The 21799-nt window shown below is 45.3% G+C and overlaps 1 protein-coding gene across 1 annotated transcript in view; it reads right to left on the bottom strand.

Moving 5' to 3' along the window:
- Window positions 1-16422, bottom strand: part of LOC126426705 (uncharacterized) — an 82826-nt gene extending 66404 nt beyond the window's left edge. The window contains exon 1 of the mRNA XM_050088627.1: window positions 16254-16422. Coding sequence (XP_049944584.1) covers window positions 16254-16422 — 169 coding nt within the window. The remainder of the gene's footprint in view (window positions 1-16253) is intronic.
- Between the last annotated feature and the right edge of the window lie 5377 nt (window positions 16423-21799).

Here is a 21799-nt window from a genome sequence, read left to right as displayed (position 1 = left end):
AAACGACTTCCTGACACTTAAATCTATACTCGATGTTAACAAATTTCTCTTCTTCAGAAACGCTTTCTTTGCCAGTGCCAGTCTACATTTTATATCCTCTCTACTTCAACTATCAGTTATTTTGCTCCCCAAATAGTAAAACTCCTTTACTACTTTGAGTGTCTCATTTCCTAATCTAATTCCCTCAGCATCACCCGACTTAATTCGACAATATTCCATTATCCTCGTTTTGCTTTTGTTGATGTTCATCTTATATCCTCCTATCAGGGCACTGTCAATTCTGTTCAACTGCTCTTCCAAGTCTTCTGCTGTCTCTGACAGAATTACCATGTCATCGGCGAACCTCAAAGTTTTTATTTCTTCTCCATGGGTTTTAATACCTACTCCAAACTTTTCTTTTGATTCCTTTATTGCTTGCTCAATATACAGATTCAGTAACATCGGGGAGAGGCTACAACCCTGTCTCACTCCCTTCCCAACCACTGCTTCCCTTTCATACCCCTAGACTCTTATAACTGCCATCTGGTTTCTGTACAAATTCTAAATAGCCTTTCTCTCCCTGTATTTTACCCCTGCCACCTTTAGAATTAGAAAGAGAGTATTCCAGTCAACATTGTCAAAAGCTTTCTCTGAATCTAGAAATGCTTGAATCGTAGGTTTGCATTTCCTTACTCTTTCTTCTAAGATAAGTCGTAAGGTCAGTATTGCCTCACGTGTTCCAACATTTCTACGGAATCCAAACTGATCTTCCTCGAGGTCGGCTTCTACCAGTTTTTCCGTTCGCCTGTAAAGAATTCGCGTTAGTATTTTGCAGCTGTGACTTATTAAACTGATAGTTCGGTAATTTTCACATCTGTCAACACCTGCTTTCTTTGGGATTGGAATTATTATATTCTTCTTGAAGTCTGAGGGTATTTCGCCTGTCTCATACATCTTGCTCACCAGATGGTAGAGTTTTGTCAGGACTGGCTCTCCCAAGGCCGTCGGTAGTTCTAATGGAATGTTGTCTACTCCCGTGGCCTTGTTTCGACTCATGTTTTTCAGTACTCTGTGAAACTCTTCACGCATCACACACATCCATGCCCGAGGCAGGATTCGAATATGCGACCGTAGCGGTAGCGCGGTTGCAGACTGAAGCGCCTAGAACCGCTCTGCCAACACGACATATATTGTTTCGATTTCAAGCGAAACAGTGGATGGTTGGATAACTTCAAACAGTGCTACAGAATTGGAAAACGAAAGGTAATGAAATTTCAAACGAAACTTCAGCTAGACTATGCACAGCAACCTACGGAATCGGGCGAAATTTTTTTAGAGGAGATAAACAAAACTATACCTTAGTTAAGTAAGTAATCTGTTTCCAACTGCAACCAATCGGAATTTGAAGAGGAAACGTATATGAAACGGACCCTGGAAAATTAAAGGTACCAAGAGGGTTCTATCAAAATCAATTCCTTAGCGCATTCGTATACGAGGGGCGTTTGAAAAGTCCGTGTAAAGTCCGAGAGATGGCACCACCGGCGCGTATCGACGTCATGTTTAGTTAGTAGCATCTTTGGAAACAACGCACACCAAGTTTCAGCCATATTGGTCTATTTCTTTGTGTTTGGCATTCGTGTGAATCAAGGAAGTCGAGTGATTGTCAAAAAATGGACGAAGAAGAGTTTCGTGTGGTGACTAAACATTACTTTATGAAAGGCAAAACGAGCCAGGAGACTAAAGAGAAGCTTGATAAACATTACGGTGACTCTGCACCTTCGATTAGAACAATTTATAAGTGGTTTCAGAAGTTTTGGAGTGGTCAAATGGGCACAAGTGATGCTGAACGTTCTGGACACCCTGTGGAGGTTACAACTCCAGAAATAATTTATAAAATCCGTCATATGGTGATGGATAACACAAGCGTTAAGGTGTGTGAGACTGCTAGTGCTGTGTGCATCTCGAATGAACGGGTATATAATATTTTACATAAACATTTGGACATGAGAAAGCTATCCGCAAGATGGGTTCCGCGATTGCTCACAGTTGACCAAAGATGGAATCGTGTGAAATGTTGCAAGGATGGTTTGCAGTTGTTCAGGAAGAATCCGGAGGACTTTAAGCGTCGTTTCGTCACTGTGTATGAAAGATGGATACATTACTATACTCCTGAGACCAAACAACAATAGAAACAATGGGTTACCAAGGGAGAATCTGCACCAATAAAGGCGAAGACCAGCCCTTCGGCCTGAAAGGTTCTGGCGACTGTCTTTTGGGATTCGCAAGGGATAATCCTCATCGACTATCTGGAAAAGGGTAAAACTATTACAGGTGCATATTATTCATCGTTATTGGACCGTTTGAAAACCGAGGTGCAAGAAGAAGCCGGTGATTGGACCGCAAAAATGTCCATTTCCGTTACGACAATGCACCAGCGCACATCTCAGCACTTGTGGTCACAAAATTAACGGAAATAGGATTCCAACTCGTTTCAAATCCCCCCTGTTCTCCAGACTTGCCTCCCTCGGACTACTATTTGTTCCCCAATTTGAAGAAATGGCTGGCGGGACTAAGATTTTATTCAAACTATGAGGTGATTGCAGCAAATAATAGCTATTTTGCAGACTTGGAAATTCCTATTATTCGGAAGGGATCAACAAATTAGAACAGCGTTGGACGAAGTGTATAAGTCTAAAAGGCGGCTATGTCGAGAAATAAAAAAGGTTTACCCCAAACACGTAAGTAGTTTTTATTTTTGCACGGACTTCTCAAACGTCCCTCGTATAATTATGCCGACTGTTTAACCAGATCGTAAATTGGCTGGAACGCTATTTATTGCTCTGAGAGAACTAAGAGGAGCTCTGTGCTTTATGATTCTTTCTTGTATGTGTAGTCTTCGCAAGGGCGTCGGGGAAATTTACGTCACAGCAAGCAAGAGTGGGAGAACGGGCGTAACAGAACTACAACTATGGTATGAACACTGCTTTTGACCAATAGCTCGTCAGAATAAGTTGCTTTTCTTTAATTCCTGGCAACGGCCTAGTCACAGTGGATACACCGGTTCCCGTCAGATCACCGAAGTTAAGCGCTGTCGGGCGTGGCCGGCACTTGGATGGCTGACCATCCGGCCGCCATGCGCTGTTGCCACTTTTCGGGGTGCACTCAGCCTCGTGATGCCAATTGAGGAGCTTCTCGACCGAATAGTAGCGGCTCCGGTCAAAGGAAAGCATCGTAACGACCGGGAGAGCGGTGTGCTGACCACACGCCCCTCCTATCTGCATCCTTAGCTGAGGATGACACGGCGGTCGGATGGTCCCAATGGGCCACTTGTGGCCTGAAGACGGAGTGCTGCTCTCTTGTTTAATTCCTAGTATATGTATAAAAATCATACTCCTAAAGAACAAACTACTGGTCCTGGAAAGTGTGTGACATTGCAGTTCATATCCCCTGGAACCACCAGATGAATTCAATCTCCCGATGTTTGTGTTTTCCGTGCGTATAAAACATATCACCGCACTATTTGCAGCAACGCCTTGAAGGACAGCCAGTTCCACAATAAGAGCCAGGACAGGCTGCTTCGCATTCGGTTGCATGCCATCACATCCCACCAGTTCTCTTCAACCTGTTACACCAATGTGATTGTATATGCATTCTTTAAGAGCGCGGTTTGTAACTCCCAAGGAGCTCGCCTGTGATCTTGATGGTGCGAACCTTTGTGATGATTCACATGCCTATCTACCCCGATAGCTGTATGGCGAGCGTGACGGACTGCCGTCCGTAGGGGCCCGGGTTCGATTCCAGGCCGGGTCTGGGATTTTCTCCGCTCAGGGACTGAGTGTTGTGTTGCCTTCATCATCATTTCATCCCCACCCGGCGCACAGGTCGCCCAATGTGGCGTCGAATGTAGTAAGAGCTGCACCAAGGCGGCCGGACCTGCCCCGTAAGGGGCCTCCCGGCCAATGAACTCAAACGCTCATTTCCATAGAGATGCGCAATTTTTTATTCGGTTTTCATGATCCAAGTTAACGGTTTGTTTCGAACGTCTCTAGAATCTCGATGGTGTCAATTTTGTGAAGGCTGATCTCCTCGCGTCTCAGACTCTTCGTTTTCTGGGAACGTAGTGAGTCATTACCAGTTACTATTTTTCCTGTCGTAATTTTCGCTTTCGAATGAGCCATGCTAAAGATTGCTCTTGCGACCTCGCACTCAACAGGTTCCTTGTAAGTTATCTAAAAGAGAAGGCTAAGAAGCGTGAGGGATCTATTGGACATAAGAATGCTTATTTAGCTTAATCAGTCCTTGGAAAAACAGAAATTAAGCAACACCTTGGCTCAGAGCACTGAAAGACCTAAGCCGAAACAAGGCCTCGGGAGTGCACAACATTCCATTAGAACTACTGACAGCCTTGGGAGAGCCAGTCCTGACAAAACTCTACCATCTGGTGACCAAGATGTATGAGACAGGCGAAATTCCCTCAGACTTCAAGACGAATATAATAATTCCAATCGCAAAGAGGTCAGATGTTGACAGATGTGAAAATTACCGAACAACCAGTTTAATAAGCCATAGCTGCAAAATACTAACGCGAATTCTTCACAGACGAATGGAAAAACTAGTAGAAGCCAACGACGGGGAAGATCAGTGTGGATTCCGTAGAAATGTTGGAACACGTGAGGCAATACCGACCTTACGACTTATCTTAGAAGAAAGAATAAGGAAAGGCAAACCTACGATTCAAGTATTTCTAGATTCAGCGAAAGCTTTCGACAATGTTGACTGGAATACTCTCTTTCAAATTCTAAAGGTGGCAGGGGTAAAATACAGAGAGCGAAAGGCTATTTACGATTTGTACAGAAACCAGATGGCAGTTATAAGAGTCGAGGGGCATGAAAGGGAAGCAGTGGTTGGGAAGGGAGTGAGACAAAGTTGTAGCCTCTCCCCGATGTTATTCAATCTGTATATTGAGCAAGCCGTAAAGGAAACAAAAGAAAAGTTCGGAGTAGGTATTAAAATCCATGGAGAAGAAAGAAAAACTGAGGTTCGCCGATGACATTGTAATTCTGTCAGAGACAGCAAAGGAACTGGAAGAGCAGTTGAACGGAATGGACAGTGTCTCGAAACGAGGATATAAGATGAACATAAACGAAAACAAAACGAGGATAATGGAATGTAGTCGAATTAAGTCTGGTTATGCTGAGGGAATTAGATTAGGAAATGAGACACTTAAAATAGTAAAGGAGTTTTGCTATTTGGTGAGAAAAATAACTGACGATGGTCGAAGTAGAGAGGATATAAAATGTAGACTAGCAATGGCAAGGAAAGCGTTTCTGAGAAAGAGAAATTTGTTAACATCGAGTATAGTTTTAAGTGCCAGGGAATCGTTTGTGAAAGTATTTGTATGGAGTGTAGCCATGTATGGAAGTGAAACATGGACGATAAATAGTTTAGGCAAGAAGAGAATTGAAGCTTTCGAAATCTGGTGCTACAGAAGAATGCTGAAGATTAGATGGGTAGATCACATAACTAATGAGGAGGTGTTGAATAGAATTTGGGAGAAGAGGAGTTTGTGGCACAACTTGACTAGAAGAAGGGATCGGTTGGTAGGGCATGTTCTGAGACATCAAGGGATCACGAATTTAGTATTGGAGGGCAGCATGGAGGGTAAAAATCGTAGAGGGAGACCAAGAGATGAATACACGAAACAGATTCAGAAGGATGTAGGCTGCAGTAAGTACTGTGAGATGAACAAGCTTGCACAGGATAGAGTAGCATGGAGAGCTGCATCAAACCAGTCTCAGGACTGTAGACCACAACAACAACAACAACATAGTTCAGATTTCTGGCAAAATGCAGAAAGACAGAACGGTAACGTTAGGGAAAATCGCTATGTTCTTTCCAGGATAACTGGCTGCATTCTATAGTGAGTCTGAACTTGCGTTATGTGTACATGATGAAACAGTAGAATCTAACAATCCTAGAATACTCAGAGAGCGTGTAAATTTCACTTACGCTTTAGCAGCGGATGTGAATGCTGCTGTCTTTCAGGTGTTTCCAATGATATACAAAAGAATTTACTGGATTGTACGTTACATGTGTGTCAGGAAGAAAATACACTCCTGGAAATTGAAATAAGAACACCGTGAATTCATTGTCCCAGGAAGGGGAAACTTTATTGACACATTCCTGGGGTCAGATACATCACATGATCACACTGACAGAACCACAGGCACATAGACACAGGCAACAGAGCATGCACAATGTCGGCACTAGTACAGTGTATATCCACCTTTCGCAGCAATGCAGGCTGCTATTCTCCCATGGAGACGATCGTAGAGATGCTGGATGTAGTCGTGTGGAACGGCTTGCCATGCCATTTCCACCTGGCGCCTCAGTTGGACCAGCGTTCGTGCTGGACGTGCAGACCGCGTGAGACGACGCTTCATCCAGTCCCAAACATGCTCAATGGGGGACAGATCCGGAGATCTTGCTGGCCAGGGTAGTTGACTTACACCTTCTAGAGCACGTTGGGTGGCACGGGATACATGCGGACGTACACTGTCCTGTTGGAACAGCAAGTTCCCTTGCCGGTCTAGAAATGGTAGAACGATGGGTTCGATGACGGTTTGGATGTACCGTGCACTATTCAGTGTCCCCTCGACGATCACCAGTGGTGTACGGCCAGTGTAGGAGATCGCTCCCCACACCATGATGCCGGGTGTTGGCCCTGTGTGCCTCGGTCGTATGCAGTCCTGATTGTGGCGCTCACCTGCACGGCGCCAAACACGCATACGACCATCATTGGCACCAAGGCAGAAGCGACTCTCATCGCTGAAGACGACACGTCTCCATTCGTCCCTCCATTCACGCCTGTCGCGACACCACTGGAGGCGGGCTGCACGATGTTGGGGCGTGAGCAGAAGACGGCCTAACGGTGTGCGGGACCGTAGCCCAGCTTCACGGAGACGGTTGCGAATGGTCCTCGTCGATACCCCAGGAGCAACAGTGTCCCTAATTTGCTGGGAAGTGGCGGTGCGGTCCCCTACGGCACTGCGTAGGATCCTACGGTCTTGGCGTGCATCCGTGCGTCGCTGCGGTCCGGTCCCAGGTCGACGGGCACGTGCACCTTCCGCCGACCACTGGCGACAACATCGATGTACTGTGGAGACCTCACGCCCCACGTGTTGAGCAATTCGGCGGTACGTCCACCCGGCCTCCCGCATGCTCACTATACGCCCTCGCTCAAAGTCCGTCAACTGCACATACGGTTCACGTCCACGCTGTCGCGGCATGCTACCAGTGTTAAAGACTGCGATGGAGCTCCGTATGCCACGGCAAACTGGCTGACACTGACGGCGGCAGTGCACAAATGCTGCGCAGCTAGCTCCATTCGACGGCCAACACCGCGGTTCCTGGTGTGTCCGCTGTGCCGTGCGTGTGATCATTGCTTGTACAGCCCTCTCGCAGTGTCCGGAGCAAGTATGGTGGGTCTGACACACCGGTGTCAATGTGTTCTTTTTTCCATTTCCAGGAGTGTAGTTAAGAAACAGCTAAGACAGATTTTGTGTCTTTGATAGCATATGAAACTTCTGATGTATCTTGTAAATTTGAGTTGTGTGTACTATTTCGTTTTCTGTTATCTACTGGAGAGACGGTCGAAAGATTTTGGACATTTTCACATCAATCACGTAACAATGCTTCCTCCTTGGCTGATTCAATTAAAGATGTACTCGCCGATGGTGTCCAAGAAACGAAAGAAAACGTAAAATCTGAAATATGTGATGGCACCTGATGCGTGACCATCATACACAAATCCAAACAACTGTAAGAGAAGAGCATAATTTGGTGTATTATGCGCTTTGTTATGAACACCAACTGAATTTAGTTCTTGCCCAAGCTACATGAAACAAATAAAACTGTTTTTCGTAACTACTGCACAGGTAGCAATATGTTTCTGTCATTCACCTCGAGAAGTGGTTGTTCCATATGCAACGAAGAATCCTTCATGGATCAACCATAAGACGGAACTCTAAAAAAGGCCTCAAAATTCACGAGCATAAAGAGGCCTTTCTAGGATGTTAAACACATTGAAGATACCATCAACCAGACCACAAATGTGGATCAAACATATTGTATAAGGTTAAAACTCGAACACCCAAAACTTTCGTTTCGGTTACAGATATTTTCTAAAATAGCTAGCTGTCAAACCAAGCAACGTGCAGGTATTCATTTGGCAACTTTCTATTAGAAATGAAAACAGAAATGAACTGTGTTTTTCTGTAATATCGAGAAAATTTGATTTACATGTATTCGTGAAAATACTTTTGAAATTACGGAACAGTCGTACAAAAAAAATGCATAATTTCCAGATGTGTAAGGACAGCTTATTCTCGTATCTAGACCGCGATTTTGCAAACGTCTCTATAGGCTCTTCATAGCTCTATAGACGGCTATGGTTTCGCCTACAGCCGATTGCGTTTCGCAGCTGAAAACTGTCAGAAGCTCTGCGAGGTATCAGGAATTTCTCTAAGTGAACTCGACTCTGTATGTGTCTTAGTACTAAAGAATAAATGTATTAAAAATTCATACATGATGCGGCATTTTTCCACACGTCTCGTTGTTCATGACTCCATGTCTCCTGCTCCTTGTGTCATGCAATGACATGACTTTGTACGTACATTCAGCGGCGTACGTCGGAACTGTGTGCAGAATGTGTTGCGAACTGAGGTACTAGGGAAGAAGCAATAAATTTAAGCGTCACGCACGATGAGGCAGTTTGCCATGCATCTCATTGTTTATGACGTCATATGTCCTGAACTGTGATAGGTAAGTAGTTCTAACCCCCACAGCAATTGTATGCTGACAGTAAGGGACGTGTGTTTGGTTGAAATCGGGTCAGAAGGGGATGTGGAACATCCACTCAGACACACTCGCACATAAATACATACATCCATTTTTATACACTACTGGCCATTAAAATTGCTACACCACGAAGATGACGTGCTACAGACGCGAAATTTAACCGACAGGAAGAAGATACTGTGATATGGAAATGATTAGCTTTTCAGAGCATTCACACAAGGTTGGCGCCGGTGGCGACACCTATAACGTACTGACATGAGGAAAGTTTCCAACGGATTTCTCATACACAAACAGCAGTTGACCGGCGTTGCTGGTGAAACGTTGTTGTGGTGCCTCGTGTGAGGAGGAGAAATGCGTACCATCACGTTTCCGACTTTCATAAAGGTCGGATTGTAGCCTATCGCGATTGCGGTTTATCGTATCGCGACATTGCTGCTCGCGTTGGTCGAGATCCAATGACTGTTAGCAGAATACGGAATCGGTGGTTTCAGGAGGGTAATACGGAACGCCATGCTGGATCCCAACGGCCTCGTATCACTAGCAGTCGAGATGACAGGCATCTTATCCGCACGTCTGTAACGGATCCCTGAGTCAACAGATTGGGACGTTTTCAAGACAACAACCATCTGCACGAACAGTTCGACGACGTTTGCAGCAGCATGGGCTATTCAGCTCGGAGACCGTGGCTGCGGTTACCCTTGACAGAGCAGTCAGAGGTTTGAATTCTGCAACCACTTGTTGGCACCTAATTTACTTCACCAGCACGTCTTCTTTTCACTGAACAATAAGTGTCCTGCAGAAATTCCTTATGCTGTCTTTTAGGCTGTCTGCCATTGCCATGCCTTCTATTGAAAGGGAAACGATTCACAACAAGGGCGTACCCAGGATCTGAACTGGGGGGGGGGGGGGGGGGGGGGCAGCAGGTCATACTAGTCTCAGGAAACAAGGACTCGAGACAACATACAGCACTTCTTATTAAATAAAACAGTAAACTAGTGAAAAACTGCGAATATTTTCTAAGAGGGGGGGGGGGGGGGGGAGCAGCTGCCCTCCCCCTGCCCCACTCTGGGTACTCCCATGATTCACAGGTCTCCAGATTTCAACGACATAGATCCGTCACGAAAACGGAAAGGAGGATGGACTTTCTTTGTACGTCTAAAGGCGATTCAGTCCTGCGAACGTCGTCAGGCTCATTGTAAGGTAATTTTAGAGCTACAGAAATATTTTAAATAATTTAGGAAATTAAATTATTTGGAAAGGTAAGTTGTACAGTGCAGTAAAGGCAGGTAACTTCAACGTGCTTGCGCAAATACCGAAATTTTGTACTCAGTTTGTATTGTATTCTCTTTCTTATCGACGTAGTGCTGTACGTTAAATAATTACGAGCCGCTTGACATCGCTGTATTCATTCTGAATTCTTTTTATTGTAATATCAATCTCCATCTACATCTACATCTACGTGATTACTTGGCTATTCACAATAAAGTGCCTGGCAGAGGGTTCAATTAACCACCTTCAAGCTGTCTCTCTACCGTTCCACTCTCGAACTGCGCGCGGGGAAAAACGAGCACTTAAATTTTTTTGTGCGAGCCCTGGTGTCTATCATTTTATTATGGTGGCTGCCAACAGAATGTTTTCGCAATCGGAGGAAAAAACTGGTGATTGAAATTTCATGAGAAGATCCCGTCGCAACGAAAAACGCTTTTGTTTTAATGATTGCCACTCCAATTCACGTATCATGTCTGTGGCACTATCTCCCCTATTTCGCGATAATACAAAACCAGCTGCCCTTCTTTGTACTTTTTCGATGTACTCCATCAGTCCTATCGGATAAGGATCCCACACCGCGAAGCATTACTCTAAAAGAGGACGGACAAGTGTAGTGTAGGCAGTCTCCTTAGTAGGTCTGTTACGTTTTCTAAGTGTTCTGCGAATAAAACGCAGTCTTTGGTTAGCCTTCCCCACGACATTTTCTATGTGTTCGTTCCGATTGAAGTTGTTCGTAATTGTAATACCTAGGTATTTAGCTGAATTTACGGCTTTTAGATTAGACCGATTTATCGTGTAACCGAAGTTTAACGGGTTCCTTTTAGCACTCATGTGGATGACCTCATACTTTCCGTTATTTATGGTAAACTGCCACTTTTCGCACCATTCAGATATCTTTTCTAAATCGTATTGCAGTTCGTTTTGATCTTCTGGTTATTAGTAGATAAACGACAGCGTCATCTGCAAACAACCTAAGACGGCTGCTCAGATTGTCTGCAAAATCGTTTATATAAATAAGGAACAGCAAAAGGCCCATAACACTAGCTTGGGGAACGCCAGAATTCACTTCTGTTTTACTCGATGACTTTCCGTCAATTACTACGAACTGTGACCTCTCTGACAGGAAATCACGAATCCAGTCACATAACTAAGACGATATTCTATAAGCACACAATTTCACTACGAGCCGCTTGTGTGGTACAATGTCAAAAGCCTTCCGGAAATCCAGAAATACGGAATCGATCTGAAATCACTTGTCAACAGCACTCAACACTTCATGCTAATAAAGAGCCAGTTGTGTTTCACAAGAACGATGTTTCCCAAACCCATGTTGCCTGTGTGTCAATAAACTCTTTTCTTCGAGGTCATTCATAATGTTCCAACACAGTATATGTTCTAGAATCCTTCTGCACATCGACGTTAACGATATGGGCCTGTAACTAAGTGGATTACTCCTACACCCTTGCTTGAATGTTGGTATGACCTGTGCAACTTTCCAGTCTTTGGGTACGGATCTTTCGTCGAGCGAACGGTTGTATATGATTGTTAAATATGGAGCTATGCATCAGCATACTCTGAAAGGAACCTAATTGGTATACAACCTGGACCAGAAGACTTGCCTTTATTAAGTGTTTTAAGTTGCTTCACTACTCTGAGGATATTTTCTTCTACGTTACTCATGTTGGCAGCTGTTCTCGATTCGAATTCTGGAATATTTACTTCGTCTTCTTTTGTAAAGGCATTTCGGAAGGCTGTGTTTAGTAACTCTGCTTTGGCAGCACTGTCTTCGATAGTATCTCCATTGCTATCGTGCAGAGAAGGCACTGATTGTTTCTTGCCGCTAACATACTTCACATACGACTAGAATCTCTTTGGATTTTCTGCCAGGTTTCGAGACAAAGTTTCGTTGTGGAAACTGTTATGAGCATCTCGCATTGAAGTCCACGCTAAATTTCGAGCTTCTATAAAAGATCGCCAATCTTGGGGATTTTGCGTCTGTTTAAATTTGGCATGTTTGTTTCGTTGTTTCTGCAACAGTGTTCTGATCCGTTTTGTGCACCAACGAGGATCAGCTCCGTCGTTTGTTAATTTTTTTGGTATAAATCTCTCAATTGCTGCCGATACTATTTCTCTGAATTCAAGCTACATCCGGTCTGTACTTATATTATCCATTTCGAAGGAGTAGAGATTGTCTCTCACGAATGCGTCAAGTGAATTGAAGGGCTTATTTCAATAGTGGAAAAAGTCAATTTTTGTTCATTCTTAGATACAGAGTCCTAAAGTTAAATCAGCGCTCAAAAATGTGCAGTTGAGATACCAGAAATATTCATATATATATATATATATATATATATATATATATATATATATATATATATATATATACTGTAGACTGGCAATGGCAAGGAAAGCGATTCTGAAGAATACAAATTTGTTAACATCGAGTATTGATTTAAGTGTCAGGAATTCGTTTCCGAAAGTATTTGTATGGCGTGTAGCCATGTATGGAAGTGAAACATGGACGATAAATAGTTTAGACAAGAAGACAATAGAAGCTTTCGAAATGTGGTGCTGCAGAAGAATGCTGAAGATTAGATGGGTAGATCACATAACTAATGAGGAGGTACTGAATAAGATTGGGGAGGAGTTTGTGGCACAACTTGACTAGAAGAAGGGATCGGTAGGTAGGACATGTTCTGAGGCATCAAGGGATCACCAATTTAGTATTGGAGGGCAGAGTGGAGGGTAAAAATCGTAGAGGGAGACCAAGAGATGAATACACTAAGCAGATTCAGAAGGATGTGGGCTGCAGTACGTACTGGGAGGTGAAGAAGCTTGCACAGGATAGAGCAGCATGGAGAGCTGCATCAAACCAGTCTCAGGACTGAAGACCGGGTGTTACAAAAAGGTACGGCCAAACTTTCAGGAAACATTCCTCACACACAAAGAAAGAAAATATGTTATGGGGACATGTGTCCGGAAACGCTTACATTCCACGTTAGAGCTCATTTTATTACTTCTCTTCAAATCACATTAATCATGGAATGGAAAGACACAGCAACAGAACGTACCAGCGTGACTTCAAACACTTTGTTACAGGAAATGTTCAAAATGTCCCCCGTTAGCGAGGATACATGCATCCACCCTCCGTCGCACGGAATCCCTGATGCAGCCCAGGAGAATGGCGTATTGCATCACAGCCGTCCACAATACGAGCACGAAGAGTCTCTACATTTGGTACCGGGGTTGCGTAGACGAGAGCTTTCGAATGCCCCCATAAATGAAAGTCAAGAGGGTTGAGGTCAGGAGAGCGTGGAGGCCACGGAATTGGTCCGCCTGTACCAATCCGTCGGTCACCGAATCTGTTGTTGAGAAGCGTACGAACACTTCGACTGAAATGTGCAGGAGCTCCATCGTTCATGAACCAGATGTTGTGACGTACTTGTAAAGGCACATGTTCTAGCAGCACAGGTAGAGTATCCCGCATGAAATCATGACAACGTGCTCCATTGATCGTAGGTGGAAGAATGTGGGGCCCAATCAAAACATCACCAACAATGCCTGCCCAAACGTGCACAGAAAATCTGTGTTGATGACGTGATTGCACAATTGCGTGCGGATTCTCGTCAGCCCACACGTGTTGATGTGAAAATTTACAATTTGATCACGTGGAATGAAGCATCTGTAAAGAAGATTTGCACTGAAATCGGATTGACACATTGTCGGATGAGCCATTCGCAGAAGTGTACCCGTGGAGGCCAATTAGCTGCTGATAGTGCCTGCACACGCTGTACACGGTTCGGAAACAACTGGTTCTCCCGTAGCACTCTCCATACAGTGACTGCAAAACCACGTTGGTGATGAACACTAACCTGTTGATGCTACATACTGATGTGCTCGATGCTAGTACTGTAGAGCAATGAGTCGCATGTCAACGCAAGCACCGAAGTCAACATTACCTTCCTTCAGTTGGGCCAACTGGCGGTGAATCGAGGAAGTACAGTACATACTGACGAAACTAAAATGAGCTCTAACATGGAAATTAAGCGTTTCCGGACACATGTCCACATAACATCTTTTCTTTATTTGTGTGTGAGGAATGTTTGCTGAAAGTTTGGCCGTACCTTTTTGTAACACCCTGTATATACACTCCTGGAAATGGAAAAAAGAACACATTGACACCGGTGTGTCAGACCCACCATACTTGCTCCGGACACTGCGAGAGGGCTGTACAAGCAATGATCACAAGCACGGCACAGCGGACACACCAGGAAACGCGGTGTTGGCCGTCGAATGGCGCTAGCTGCGCAGCATTTGTGCACCGCCGCCGTCAGTGTCAGCCAGTTTGCCGTGGCATACGGAGCTGCATCGCAGTCTTTAACACTGGTAGCATGCCGCGACAGTATGGACGTGAACCGTATGTGCAGTTGACGGACTTTGAGCGAGGGCGTATAGTGGGAATGCGGGAGGCCGGGTGGACGTACCGCCGAATTGCTCAACACGTGGGGCGTGAGGTCTCCACAGTACATCGATGTTGTCGCCAGTGGTCGGCGGAAGGTGCACGTGCCCGTCGACCTGGGACCGGACTGCAGCGACGCACGGATGCACGCCAAGACCGTAGGATCCTACGCAGTGCCGTAGGGGACCGCACCGCCACTTCCCAGCAAATTAGGGACACTGTTGCTCCTGGGGTATCGGCGAGGACCATTCGCAACCGTCTCCATGAAGCTGGGCTACGGTCCCGCACACCGTTAGGCCGTCTTCCGCTCACGCCCCAACATCGTGCAGCCCGCCTCCAGTGGTGTCGCGACAGGCGTGAATGGAGGCACGAATGGAGACGTGTCGTCTTCAGCGATGAGAGTCGCTTCTGCCTTGGTGCCAATGATGGTCGTATGCGTGTTTGGCGCCGTGCAGGTGAGCGCCACAATCAGGACTGCATACGACCGAGGCACACAGGGCCAACACCCGGCATCATGGTGTGGGCAGCGATCTCCTACACTGGCCGTACACCACTGGTGATCGTCGAGGGGACACTGAATAGTGCACGGTACATCCAAACCGTCATCGAACCCATCGTTCTACCATTCCTAGACCGGAAAGGGAACTTACTGTTCCAACAGGACAATGCACGTCCGCATGTATCCCGTGCCACCCAACGTGCTCTAGAAGGTGTAAGTCAACTACCCTGGCCAGCAATACCTCCGGATCTGTCCCCCATTGAGCATGTTTGGGACTGGATGAAGCGTCGTCTCACGCGGTCTGCACGTCCAGCACGAACGCTGGTCCAACTGAGGCGCCAGGTGGAAATGGCGTGGCAAGCCGTTCCACAGGACTACATCCAGCATCTCTACGATCGTCTCCATGGAAGAATAGCAGCCTGCATTGCTGCGAAAGGTGGATATACACTGTACTAGTGCCGACATTGTGCATGCTCTGTTGCCTGTGTCTATGTGCCTGTGGTTCTGTCAGTGTGATCATGTGATGTATCTGACCCCAGGAATGTGTCAATAAAGTTTCCCCTTCCTGGGACAATGAATTCACGGTGTTCTTATTTCAATTTCCAGGAGTATATATATATATATATATATATATATATATATATATATATATATATATATATATTCAGCAGTTGAGATACCAGAAATAAGAAAGATTCAAGTATATATAATTGAATATTCAATCTCGCTACGACAACCCTGTGTTCACTAATCCCTGTATCCGTTATTAACTCAGGATTATTTGTTGCTAACAGGTTGGTTGGTTGGTTTGTTGGGGGAAGGAGACCAGATATCGATGTCATCGGTCTCATCAGATTAGGGAAGGACGGGGAAGGAAGTCGGCCGTGCCCTTTGAAAGGAACCATCCCGGCATTTTCCTGGAGCGATTTAGGGAAATCACGGAAAACGTAAATCAGGATGGCCGGACGCGGGATTGAACCGTCGTCCTCCCGAATGCGAGTCCAGTGTCTAACCACTGCGCCACCTCGCTCGGTTTGCTAACAGGTCAAGTGTGTTTGCACAGCTGTAGTCCTTCATTGTTAGGGAGAAAACGTACAACCAATGATAAGAGCACGTGTAAGCCGAGCTGCCTGTGGTGTGTGAAGACTGCCCTGTACATATCGTCTCGTCAGCCCGCACTGCACTTACCAGAACGCAGACAGTAGTCCCACCACGTCTCAATTTCACCGTCGCTGAGGTCCAGGATGCCGCCAGAGCGAGCGACGGCGGTGGTGCGGGAGCAGACGCAGTCGAGCACCGAGGTGCCGTTCCCTGCGAGCAAGGCCGCCAGGGCTGCAACGACGCCCGCCGCCTGCATGGTCTGCTGTCGATGCTGCTGGGGAGCGATCAGCGGCGGTGCGCGGGCCCGGCATATAACGGCGAGCGCAGCGGAAGTCTGCCGCGGGGCGGCCAAGCCACAGGAAGCGGGCCGCCTCCCGTCCGGATCAGTCTGGTTCTCACGAGTGTCACGAATCCGGTAAAGCACGAAATCTCTGACTTCACTGAGGCCAGAAAAAGGTCCTGCAAGGACGGGACCAACGACGGCTGAAGAGAATCGTTCGGCGTGACAGAACTGCAACCCTTCCGCAAATTGCCGCAGGTTTAAACGCTGGGGCATTTGGAAGTGTCGGTTTTGGTGCGAAAAGTGGCAGTTCACTCTGAATAATGAGAAGTGTGACGTCATCCACATGAGAACTAGAAGGAATCCGTTAAATTTGTGTTACTCGATGAGTCACGCAATTCAAAAGATTGCCAGTTCAGTTACGTGCGAGTTAGGGCCAACTTCAGGTGTAACTTCAAATGGTTCAAATGGCTCTGAGCACTATGGAACTTAACATCTGAGGTCATGAGTCCCCTAGAACTTAGAACTACTTAAACCCAACTAACCTAAGGACATCACACACATTCATGCCCGAGGCAGGATTCGAACCTGCGACCGTAACGGTCACGTGGTTCCAGACTGAAGCGTCTAGAACCGCACGGCCACACCGGCCGGCTAAGGTGTAAGTGGGTAACCTCTTTTGATGCTAGTCAATTGTCAGGATGAGCATTACTGCAAAGGGCATTTGATTCTAAAGCATTATGTTAGGGTCAAAGACACTAAATAAATTACTTTTTCTCTCTTAACAACATGTGGGCGGGGGTGGGTTCTTCCTTGGCTCGGGTATGAGGTAGAATGAAACAGCATTTTTACATAAGGTAACTTTTATTGAAAGTTTTGTACAATTGTTTGCTTACTGGATGTTCTGGCTCGGAGAGCAGCAGCTGTGTCGTTTGCGAAGCCTTCTGCTGCGGCAGCGGCGGCGTCTGATTACGCGTGGCAGTGCGTATCTCGTGTCACCGTCTCGTCCAGTTGACTGAAGACGCGCCTCGTGCGGTGGCCCGTTTAATTATTGAGAACAAAGTCGTGGAACGGGTGGTGACACCTTGGATGTGGCGTCCCAGTGTTTCTCTTCTCTAGGAGGCCGCGTGTGTTGTGCGTCGGCCAGCGGAGCAGCGCGGCGGGGGAAGGCCAGTGTCCCGGACTCGAACAACGGACTCCCGCTTGCCAGTCTTCGGCTGTCAGATCTTCATCCCAGCTCACAGGTGACTGCTGGTGTGAGGCCGTCTCCTTCCCCTCCTCACGAGTCACCCGGTTACGTAAAACTCAGTCTTCAAATACCTTCTAACTCCTGTCTTCTGGCGCCGAGGCTGCTGCTTGCTATTCCATTACAGCGGTGGACTTGGTGCTTCTGTGTACGATGTCGTCTCTTCCTGCATGACTGTCTTCAGCACCGACTGAACTGTACTGGAACTGAACTGAACTGAAAACTACTGTCGGGCCCACTGCGTCTCGTGTGTTTATTTACTTCAGTTCACTGGAGGTGAACGACTTCACGGTCATTGCCTCTTCTGTCACGTTGAAAAGCTTCTCAAAGACTCTTCTTAACGTCGGTCATTGGCTCTTGGAATGTAGGCGAGGGCCTTTGATCACATGTGACAATTGAGAAACAAAATGGTTCAAATAGCTCTGAGCACTATGGGACTCAACTGCTGAGGTCATTAGTTCCCTAGAACTTAGAACTAGTTAAACCTAACTAACCTAAGGACATCACAAACATCCATGCCCGAGGCAGGATTCGAACCTGCGACCGTAGCGGTCTTGCGGTTCCAGAATTGAGAAACACATTAGCCGGTCATTGCCTCTTCTGTCACATTGAAAAGCTTCTCGAAGAAAATTACTTAATGTCGGTCATTGCCTCTTGGAATATAGGCGAGGGCCTTTGATCACATTTGACAACTGAGAAACACGTGAGCCGGTCGGGCGATGCCCTGAAGGCTGAATCGACAGATTCCGCATATGTGGGGAGGGCCATGGCTTCTCCTGAAGGTGCTGACTTGCAAGTGCCGGCCGTTGCCACTGCTGCCCTGCCTGCCAGTGTGTAACTCTTCTAAACTAAACTAAGTTTTTCATTTATTTCCTAATTTATACTTCACTTCACATTGATTTCACTAATTTATTTACCTATCTTAATTACCACTCAACAAAGTGGATCACACCGTCTTTCAGGTCGAAAAAAATCGATTTTCTGTTTTCATCATATTTCGATAGATTAAGGTTTTATTTAAGTACCCTGAAGAGGATTTAGCTGAAAAATTTTTTTTCGTGCATTTAAAGAGCATATTCCTACCGCATGTGTTTATGTGCCACGCCCACTTTTCTGCATATATTTTAGATCTTTATATCCCCTACATTGCACGTTAGGGATTTTTTTTTACTTCCGAGTGTGTTGGCTATCCTTGGAATGCAACCGTCGGTATTCTTTTGTTTGTACACAACAGGCTTTCAAACACACAGTCAGTTTTGTTCAAGTGTGATTGCGAGTAGTTGTTATAGAAAAATTGCAGGTATACTACGGGCAGGCAATTAGGAGAAAAAAAGAAAATCTGGAAGCAATGAAGAGAAGGGTTTGGCCATATTCTTCCATAAGTCTTCTACTGATGATAAGCCATGTCATCGATTGTGTCCATCAGGAGAAAATTGGTGGTGCAAATACAATAGGGCTCAGGCAACTGGAGAATCTTATTCTCACCACCATTCTCTTCCTGCTCCTGTTATTACAGCAATTAAACCTATTTTCAGAGACTTGGCTAATCCTGACCTTCTAAGGAAATGTCTGAGCCGACCGAAGTGGCCGAGCGGTTCTCGGCACTATAGTCAGGAACCGCGAGACTGCTACGGTCGCAGGTTCGAATCCTGCTTCGTCCATGGAGGTGTGTTATGTCCTTAGGTTAGTTAGGTTTAGGTAGTTCTAAGTTCTAGGGGACTCATGACCTCAGAAGTTAAGTCCCATAGTGCTCAGAGCCATTTGAACCATTTTGAAATGTCTGCCTGGGCAGACACAGAACCCAATTGAATGTTTGAACAGCATAATTTTGAACCGCCGCCATAAAACTGTATTTGTAGGCATGCATACAGTGAAACTAAGAGTTCATGATGCTGTTATTACATTCAGTTGTGGTAATATTGGTAAGTGTTGGGTACCGAAATACTAGGAATTAATCCTGGTGAAAATACGATCACTGGGCTGCAACATTGCGATAAAATGAGGATAGCCGATGCAGACAGGTCTGCATCTAATATGGCCAAGAAAGCAAGACAAACATCCAGGAAGGAGAAAAAGAAGCTGGAAGACCTGCTAGAGGCCAAAGAAGGGCCATCATATGCAGCAGGACAGTTTTAATTAACTGTAAGTAACAAATTTCAAAAGGTTTTTCTTTAAAGTCAATTTCCTGCAAACTAAATTTTTCAGTACATATGCCCCATTATATCAGAAACTATCACAGATAAATGAATCAAATTTTCAGAGACTCTGAATAACATCAAAAGTCACCTCTGGTGCTACATTCGTTAATATTCGCCCGTTAGGAAATTCACAAAAACTATTTTCTGAAGAAAAAACAATATTTTTTGTTAATAATTTAAAAAAAAAGTATTTCTTAAAAACTATAAATGGATAAAGTAGATTTTAGTACAGTTGACTCTATTAGCATCAGGTAACATACAGGAAAAATATTAAGGTCCTGCATCAAATACCTTTTTCCAGAAATGGGTCAAATACTTGTCTAATTTAACATGGGTTAGAAAGGCAGGGTGTGGTCCCCTTAAATAGGAACGACCAAATAAAAAATCTTGTAGCGAAGACGAGACTAAGACTGTTTGTTTGCAGGACACCTAGAAGATGCAACAAGTCCACTAAAGAGACTGTCACTTAGTGATGCTAGAAGCACCTACCGCCACGCACCGCCAGGTGGCATGCTGACTATTGATGGTGCAGGCTCTTTGCTTTCCATATTTTCGGAAGTGGTAGTGTGAACCAAAACAAGAAGAAAATGTCCAGTAAACATGTGCCCTAAAATGGATACCTTAAAAGTTATGAGCACTTGTTCATTAGAAGAGTTGTATTTCAAAGTAGCGAAGATGAACAAGATCTCGTAGCTCTTAAAATATGCATTTTAGACCACGTGTTTGCTGGACATTTTCTTCTCGTTTTGGTGCATACTACCACTTTTCAAAATATGGAAAGCAAAGAGCTTGCAGTAGAAGAGATTTGTTTCAAAGTATCAAAGATCAAGACGTTCTCATAGCTCTTAGGGTATGCGTTTTAGAGCCAATGCTTACTTGGCCTTTTTGTTTAGAATGATCATTCCTGTCATATCCCTGAATATTGACCATCACTTGTGAAACTCCCTGTACATGCCGTAATGCGCAATTCGGTGCATGGCGGAGGTTGCCTTGCACCACCACTAGTCATTTCCTTCCCTGTTACGCTCGTGCGAGTTAGAAACGACTTTCTATATGCCTCCACACACACCCTGCTTTCTCTATCTTAGTGCTGCTTACGCCAAATGGACATTGACGCCAGTGAAATCGTACTGCAGTCAGCTTCGAATGCCGGTTCTCTAAATTTCCTCACCAGCGTTACTAGAAAATACCATCGTCTTCCCTGCAGGGGTTCCTATTTGGGCTCACAAACCAGCTCCATAACACTACCATTGTTCCAACCTAGAGCTAACAAATCTGGCTGCGCAGTTCTAAACTGCTTCGACGTCTTGCTTTAATATGACCTTGTGCGGGTCCAAAACACTTGGACAGTACTCAAGGTGGTTCAAATGGCTCTGAGCACTATGGAACTTAATATCTGAGGTCATCAGTCCCCTAGAACTTAGAACTACTTAAACCTAACTAACCTAAGGACGTCACACACATCCATGGCCGAGGCAGGTTTCGAACCTGCGACTGTAGCAGCAGCGCGGTTCCAGACTGAAGCGCCTAGAACCGCTCGGCCACAGTGGCCGGGTAGTACTCACGAATGGGTTGTACTAGTGTCCTATACTATGTCTTCTACGTATTGGACAGCAAAATGACTGATGATGGTCGAATTAGAGAGGATATAAAATGTAGACTGGCAATGGCGAGGAAAGCGTTTCTGAAGAAGAGAAATTTGTTATCATCGAGTATAGGTTCAAGTGTCAGGAAGTCGTTTCTGAAAGTATTTGTATGGAGTGTAGCCATGTATGGAAGTGAAACATGGACGATAAATAGTTTAGAAAAGAAGAGAATAGAAGCTTTAGAAATGTGGTGCTACAGAAGGATGCTGAAGATTAGAAGGTAGATCACATAACTAATGAGGAGGTATTGAATAGAATTGGGG

The sequence above is a fragment of the Schistocerca serialis genome, chromosome 11 (genome assembly GCF_023864345.2).
Source record: "Schistocerca serialis cubense isolate TAMUIC-IGC-003099 chromosome 11, iqSchSeri2.2, whole genome shotgun sequence".
Lineage (NCBI taxonomy): Eukaryota > Metazoa > Arthropoda > Insecta > Orthoptera > Acrididae > Schistocerca > Schistocerca serialis.
This window is presented reverse-complemented; position numbering and strand designations above follow the sequence as displayed.